At 41.6% G+C, this 8,127-nt stretch overlaps 1 protein-coding gene across 3 annotated transcripts in view; it reads left to right on the top strand.

Moving 5' to 3' along the window:
* The window catches only part of LOC144520439 (acetyl-coenzyme A synthetase, cytoplasmic-like), a 47,863-nt gene that overhangs the window by 29,799 nt on the left and 9,937 nt on the right, over positions 1–8,127 (top strand). For all 3 annotated transcript variants that reach the window (XM_078254145.1, XM_078254144.1, XM_078254143.1), the window contains 7 exons: positions 88–258; positions 1,085–1,218; positions 1,353–1,485; positions 2,812–2,868; positions 3,558–3,638; positions 5,836–5,944; positions 6,254–6,322. In XM_078254145.1, the coding sequence (XP_078110271.1) occupies positions 88–258; positions 1,085–1,218; positions 1,353–1,485; positions 2,812–2,868; positions 3,558–3,638; positions 5,836–5,944; positions 6,254–6,322 (754 nt within the window). The remainder of the gene's footprint in view (positions 1–87; positions 259–1,084; positions 1,219–1,352; positions 1,486–2,811; positions 2,869–3,557; positions 3,639–5,835; positions 5,945–6,253; positions 6,323–8,127) is intronic.

Raw genomic sequence — 8,127 nt, 5'->3', positions numbered from 1 at the left:
CCATTTATTATTTATGTATGTGATGTTGTGTATCTACGTATGTGATCGAAATAAACTAAAGTAAACCCTCTCCCCTCGGGTCTGCAGGGCGTTCTCCACACTCTGAGCGGCTACATGCTCTACACTGCCGTCACCTTCAAACTGGTGTTTGACTACCAGCCCGACGACGTGTACTGGTGCACGGCAGACATCGGTTGGATCACCGGACACTCCTACATCACCTACGGCCCGCTGGCTAACGGGGCCACCAGCGTCCTGGTGAGTGCCGGCTCATTAGGTCTGATTATCGGGGCGGGTTTTTGGCAGATGCAGATGATCTGTATCGGCGTTCTATTTGCCTGATAAGCGATAAAGCTGATCAAATAGCTCCAGCTCTGTGTCTGTCCCTCTGCTCCGGTTTCTCTCACCACTGAGTCTGACTTAATGTCCCGCCCACAACACTCTCTGACTCTCTGTTACTGGGGATCATATTGACAGTTTCTAATTGATTACATAATTGCTTAAAGTGCTCCTATTATGCTCATTTTCAGGTTCATAACTGTATTTAGAGGTTGGACCAGAATAGGTTTACATGGTTTAATTTTTCAAGTGAAAAAACCCTTAACGTTGAACCCTGATTAAAATGATCAGATGAGATGAAGACGAAAAACAAGAAAAGCCATCTGGGTCTTTTTTGTTTGTGTCTCCCGTTTCTCTTCTCGTGCTCCGACATCGATTCAACTCATCAATCGGCTGAAGAGCCGCCGTCTAGTGTCAACGGAGCGAGCACAACGCAAAATCTAGGGCCACAGACCCTCACAGACAGCCTTTAAAACCAAGTCTGAAAAGTCATGTCAAAATCTCTTTGCTTTGTGTGTCTGTCTGTGTGTCTGTCTGTGTGTCTGTGTATCTCTGTGTGTCTCTGTGTGTGTGTGTGTGTGTGTGTGTGTGTGTGTGTGTGTGTGTGTGTGTGTCTCTGTGTGTGTCTGTGTATCTCTGTGTGTGTATGTGTGTGTCTCTCTGTGTGTCTGTGTATCTCTGTGTGTGTCTGTGTGTGTGTGTGTGTGTGTGTGTGTGTGTGTGTGTGTGTGTGTGTGTGTCTCAGTTTGAGGGCCTGCCTACCTACCCGGATGTGAGCCGTATGTGGGAGATTGTGGACAAATATCACGTAACCAAGTTCTACACAGCTCCGACCGCCATCAGGCTGCTGATGAAGTACGGCAGAGAGCCGGTGCAGAAGTGAGTCATCGCTCACCATCACAAGCTAACTTCTAGACAGTGAAGCTAGTCATTACTGTTGTATGTTTTGTTTGTTTTTTATGCAAGGGAGGAATTTTTAATGGTTTCTGTGGTGAATCACTTCTTCTCTGCAGGTATAAGCGAGATTCTCTGAAGGTTTTGGGGACGGTGGGAGAGCCCATCAACCCCGAGGCCTGGCAGTGGTACTACAGTGTGGTGGGAGAGAAGAGATGTCCAATTGTCGACACCTTTTGGCAGACAGAAACTGTGAGTTATCCGAAATCCACTGAGGGGCATCCTGTAGTCGAGTTGTAGTAAAGGGAACTTGGGTTCCAACCTGGACCCTATTTTTCTATGTTTTTGTGTCTAAGTGACTGTTGGAAGTAACAGTCTTGGAAGTTGGTCCAGTATCAAGCAAGACAAACCAAGCTACAATGTAAGTTACAGTTTCCACCCACTAAAAGTTCTGTTTTTGCCACTGACAGGCTCAGATTATTATTCCAAGTGTCTGACAACATTATGGAAAGGATCCCTACAGAGATAGACCTTTATGTTAAGGAGAAATATCATTTTTGTTTAACATGAAACAGCCCCAAAGTCTCTATCGCCAAACCCACCAGACTCCATGTAAATAAGCAATAATTTTATAATCGTAAAACACACTTCATTGAAAGTCGACAGAAACAAAATAAAACTACCAAAAGCCGTCTTGGTTCGTCTGTCCACTGTTCCAACAATCTCCACTCTGGTTTGGTTGAAATAAACCCTTAATTCACCCATTTACATGTGGAGATAAGCTGGTTTCATACACGCTAAAAGTCCTGTTTGTTTAAATGGAGTCTGGTGGGTTTGGCGTTAACGATTTCTGAGCTGTTTCTGGTTAAATAAAAAGGATCTTACTCTTTAACTAAAAGGTCTATCTCTGTAGGGATCCTTTCCATAATGTAGTCAGACACTTAGAATAATAATCTGAGTCTGTCAGCCGCAACAACAGAACTTTTAGTGTACAGAAACTTACGAGGCACATTTGTCCTATAGGGTTATACTGGACCAATTTCTTTCTTCTTCTTTTTTAAGATTATTTTTTGGGCATTTTAGGCCTTTATTTTTATTTTTTTTTATAAGACAGCTGAAGACATGACAGGGGAGAGAGAGGAGGAACGACATGCAGCAAAGGGCAGCAGGTCGGAGCTGAACCAGCAGCAGCCGCCGCGTCGAGGAGCAAACCTCTATAAATGGGCTCGCGCCCCACCAGGCGAGCTACCCAGGAGCCCACTGGACCAATTTCAAAGATCTTTGTTCACATTAGTCACTTAGACACCAATGCATGGGGCAGTAGGGTCCAGGTAGAAACTCCCCAGAAATTACCCTTTAACATTCATATCTATAAATGTTACAGATTTACAGAAAGGACAGCATTCCCTTCAATCTTTATAACTTGTTTTGCCAAAATAACACACACACACACACACTCACACACACTCTGAAGCAGTGATTGCAGACTGCAGGCTCTGCTGGCCCCTGCTGGAGACAGTTTACTCACACCATGGTGGATAAAAAATATTTCTAACTGGATGTTTTCTGTCTGTTCAGGGTGGACATGTGTTGACTCCTCTACCTGCAGCCACACCCATGAAACCGGGATCAGCTGTGAGTAAATGATGGAGAAATATATATATATATATATATATATATATATATATATATATATATATATATAAATAAATATATAAATCAGAGTGTTTTACAGATATTTGAACTGTAACAGGGATAGAATAATTAATAAAAAGTAGACATACAAGCTATTAAAAACCACATTAAGCTCTAAAATTTCAAAATCTTAAAAAGTCTTAAATTCGCTGAAGCATTGTGTTCTAGGTCTATATAAATAATTATAAATAGGTCTTCATTTTCCTACGTCCATGCAACGCTACCTCTAAGGCTCTTTTTTATTATTATTATTATTCACTGGTGTTGTAGTTCTTTATATATATATAATTCACTGTATTACGACTTCAAATGAGACCAACGTGCAACTTCTACTGCAGCCAATCAGCTTTGTGTTATTGGTGCGAGTCTCTTTCGGATTGTACCACAGACATAAAAAAGGGATTTTATTCTTCAGCTATGGGGAAGTGCAAGTTTAGCGATACTTGGCTTGAAAAAAACTGAGTTTAGGGCTCAGTTGATGTTGTAATAAAGGTCTTAAAAAGGTCTTAATTTTGACTTAGTGAAACCTGCAGAAACCCTGTAAAATATAGGACAATAAATACACAATTTTCATTGAACAAAATGCATAAAAACACACATTTGTGATCTTCCTTTCCTCTGTCCTCCAGACGTTCCCGTTCTTCGGAGTGGTGCCGGCCGTCTTGAATGAGTCGGGAGAGGAGCTGGAGGGAGCGAGTGAAGGATACCTGGTTAGGATCATATTCATCATCATCTTTAGAAAGGAAATGATCTGAACTGGTATTCCTGTGTTTCCCTCTTTATGACCAGGCTCCCCGCGGGTCCTTAAAAGGTCTTGAAACGTCTTGAAATCTGGAATTAACGATAAGGAGGTCTTACATTTCATGTGGGACCTAGTCCGACTCGTCATCCGTTTAGTTTTTTCAACTGCAATTTGACCAGCGCACCATCTGGGGGCAGCACTTCGATCTGTGTGGGTGCAACCTGCATCATTCCAGAGGTGACTGACGAGTAGGTGATTGATGAATGCGGTGCATGTTCTTGGGGGAGAACCTCCCCAAACCCCCCTCAGGGCTATTTGGCAGCCACATTTACCCATAATTTAGAGAAAGGATGATGAATACTTTAACTCTTGTGTATTTGTGGGCTTTTGTAACGTCCTGGGGCTGTCCTCCATGTCTTTTTCAAACTGCTATGAGGGGCCAAAATGTAGACATTACCTGAAGTACCTTAAAGGCTGATAGTCAACAATGTCACGTGCGTGATCACGGAAGGCTTGTTTCATGTGGACGCGCTTAGAAATCCTCATGGGGGAGACAGAAACTACGCACTATAGCTTTAAATCCATAAACGATAAAAAATAGCATTTTGAACAAAGGTTTTTGGCGTCAATGTGCTCCAGCATCACAGCGCCCAGTGTCACAGCGATAGCGGTCAAAAGCCATTTGCCCTTCCGGGCCAAACACCTGCCGACAACGACGTGGAGCTTACCTTTATAACCTTGCCCCCGGTAATACCACAGCGACACCCAATGTACATACAGGAAACAACAGCCAAAGTCTCAACACCTGAAACAACAACTGGCTCCTATGTGTATCAGGGTTTCCGCAGGGTCTTAAAAAGTGTAAAAAAAAGCTAAAATTTCAGCCTTAAATCAGCTGAAGTGTGGTGTTCTAAGTCTTAAATAACCTAACTGAACAGGTCTTAATTTCCCTACGTCCGTGTAACACTACCTCTAATGATTTTTAGTTGTGTTTAGTGTGTTTTGTGTTTAGTTTTAGGTGTTGTAGTTCTTTCTTTCGCTTGTCCGAATATAATTCGCTGTATATGTACAGATCACTATTACTCTGTCGCTTCTATTCAATTTTGAATACATTTATTTACTTTGCAAGTACGTTTGTGACTCTGCGTTGCGTTGTACTTTCATGTCGTGATATAGGTCTTACATTTCATTCATAAAGGTCTTAAAAAGTCTTAACATAGACTTGTTAAAACCTGCAGAAACCCTTAGACTTAGACTTAGAAAACGTGAATGTCCCCGAGAGGCAATTTGTTGCACAGTACAGGCATATCGACACATAATCCACGACACAAACATTGAACCAGACATCTCCAGCACTATTTATCTAACACATAATATACACATGATAATGACAGCATGAGGCTGCTGCTGAGAGCTCCAAGAAGCTCCAGTGCAAGCCATATGTTTGTCAGTGTCGGGGTACATACCTGCTCTGCTGTTTTACGTAACCTGATGTATACATTTATGTGTAGGGTATCTGAGTCAAAAAATGACTTGATCACTGTTTTGGCTAACCCTGTACGCAGTTCTGTCAGATTTTCTTCCAGACTGTGGAACCATTGGCGAACATGTTTGTATGTCAGACACTGAACATTGTGGAAGGTTTTGTATTTTATGTTATACTCTGTGTGTTTTTTATTGTGATATGGATCCCCCTGGCTCTGAAATAAAGTTTATATATATATAACACACATCAATAAATAGAATACAGTAAAAAGGAGTATGTTGGGGCGGCCTCTAGCTCACCCAGTAAGAACGTTCACCTGCTGCCCTTTGCTGCGTGTCATTCCCCATCTCTCTCCCCCTTTCATATCTATCCACTTTCTAATAAAGGGAAAAGCCCCCAAAAAATAATCGTAAAAAAAAAAAGTATGTTGCACTTCCCTAATGTCATAAATAAATGAAACTACTGCACAGTACTTCCCGTATATTCCTCCTCCAGTCATGCCCCTCCCCACGTCTTATTTAATTGGGTTATTGCCATGGGAATGAATGAGTTTTTTTGCTCGGTTGGTTCTGACGTTAGGGTATCTATATCTACGACCAGCAGGGAGCGGCTTGAACGCCGCTGATAGTGGATTGGTTGTGCATGTTGATCTCTGTCTCCATCTTCTGCGTTCCAACAGGTGTTCAAACAGCCGTGGCCCGGCGTGATGAGGACGGTGTACGGAAACCAGCAGAGGTTTGAAACCACCTACTTCAAGAAGTTTCCTGGATACTACGTCACGGGAGACGGTGAGAGACACCCCATCTCCTTTTGTTTAGTTCTTTGTTTCCTTCATATGCTATTCGTTGTATTTATCACTTTATCTATATCTGTTTCCAACATCTTTAGACTGCTTCTTGTACTTATGTCACGTTAATTCACATTTCATCTAATTATCTCATAATATCGACTATTATTGTTTACTTTCTTTGAATATTTGTTATGTTTGTACACACGATTTATGGTCTATTATTCTTTATTTTAAGTTTGAAAGAACTCCCATCACCTCCCAGTGAAACTACAGTCACTTGTTTGAACTTAACTTCTTTTATGTTTAGGTTGCCGTAGAGACAAGGATGGCTACTATTGGATAACGGGGAGGATAGACGACATGCTCAACGTCTCCGGTAAGACCGACCGCTGAGCCTGTCTGATTTAGATCACCTGAATTAGGATAAACCTTTGCTTTGGTGTGTGTCTGTTGGTCTTTTTTTATAAACACAACGCCAGAAAACAGTTTAACTGTAGGAGTGCAAGGTAGATTTTTAGATTTCTTTTTTTAAACCTACATTGTGTAATGTTTTGAGTTGATTCTTAGCAAAAACCTCTTTGTTCTTTCACAAACATGTACTCATTCATGTATAATTACTTCCACCAACTAGTCAAAGTATTCTGGTAAGCGTATAATCTGACATTCAGTATCATTCAGAATACAGATGAGGGAGTCGCTTGAATGACCGCCGCCATGTAGCGCCTCCATCTTTATGATACATTAACCAAAGAGGGACATACCTCCATCTTTATGATACATTAACCAAAGAGGGACATACCTCCATCTTTATAATACATTAACCAAAGAGGGACATACCTCCATCTTTATAATACATTAACCAAAGAGGGACATACCTCCATCTTTATAATACATTAACCAAAGAGGGACATACCTCCATCTTTATGATACATTAACCAAAGAGGGACATACCTCCATCTTTATAATACATTAACCAAAGAGGGACATACCTCCATCTTTATGATACATTAACCAAAGAGGGACATACCTCCATCTTTATAATACATTAACCAAAGAGAGACATACCTCCATCTTTATAATACATTAACCAAAGAGGGACATACCTCCATCTTTATGATACATTAACCAAAGAGAGACATACCGCCATCTTTATAATACATTAACCAAACCATTAACTCCGCCTTTCGCCCTCTAACACCTATTGGCACCGTGACGAATGCCAGGGGGAGATTACTCGCCAGGGAAGCGAGAAAGAGAATTAAAACGACAACGCGACAGGCAAAGTAAGACCAAAGTTAATATTGGAGTGGCTAGAACAGCTGCGTGTAAACGATGGAGATACTAAAAGATCATTTTGGGTTCGGCCACTATAGGACTTAAAACGCGATCAGAATGGGAGGGGCTAGAAAGTAATATTCAGTTGGTTGTCATATACAATTTCACCGCTAGATGGGAGAAATTCAACGTACATTAATCAACATGAGTACAACATGTACAGTAAATGTGCCAGATTAAGCCATATAGGCTAATTTTCACCTGCAGTCCCTAGCAGGTTGATGGCTTAAAACAATACAACACATACAACAAAAAAGACATAAAGACATAGACAAGTAAAATGACACAACCACTATTCCAGATCATGACCACTGGCAGGTTGATGGCATGATAAAAAACATAACACAAGTATCATACACAGTAGACACAAGTTAAAGACACACATTTGGACGCATCAACAACACATAAGCACACACAGAGACACTACTACAGCGATGAAGACAAACATTATTCTGTATTATGGCAGCATATTTGATTAGTCAATAACCAATGTTTTATGGATTTGGAGAAGGATTTGATAGATGTGATGTTCCTTAGTTCTGTGGGTATGGTATTCCATGTATGGGCAGCTAGATACTAGCTTAATAAACAAGGGATTGTTCTGTAAAGTACAACGCAGAGACAATATAATCTGCGAGACGGGCAGCAAGACGCTCCGCTTCGGAGGCGTTCCCGGTGTGGGATGGCGCGTGGTCGGGGACAGAGCTAAACCGGAACGCAGCACAGACGCGCCCGGTGGAGAATCGGGGTTACAATGCCTCAGCTTCGAGTGGGACTACCGTGATATATTCTCGCCTCTTGTGTTCAATGTCGCGGCTGTAGGCAGTCCAAAAAAAGTGCAGCCAC

Source organism: Sander vitreus, chromosome 7, assembly GCF_031162955.1.
Source record: "Sander vitreus isolate 19-12246 chromosome 7, sanVit1, whole genome shotgun sequence".
NCBI lineage: Eukaryota > Metazoa > Chordata > Actinopteri > Perciformes > Percidae > Sander > Sander vitreus.
Note: the sequence above shows the minus strand (reverse complement) of the source record. Positions and strands in the feature narration are given on the sequence as shown.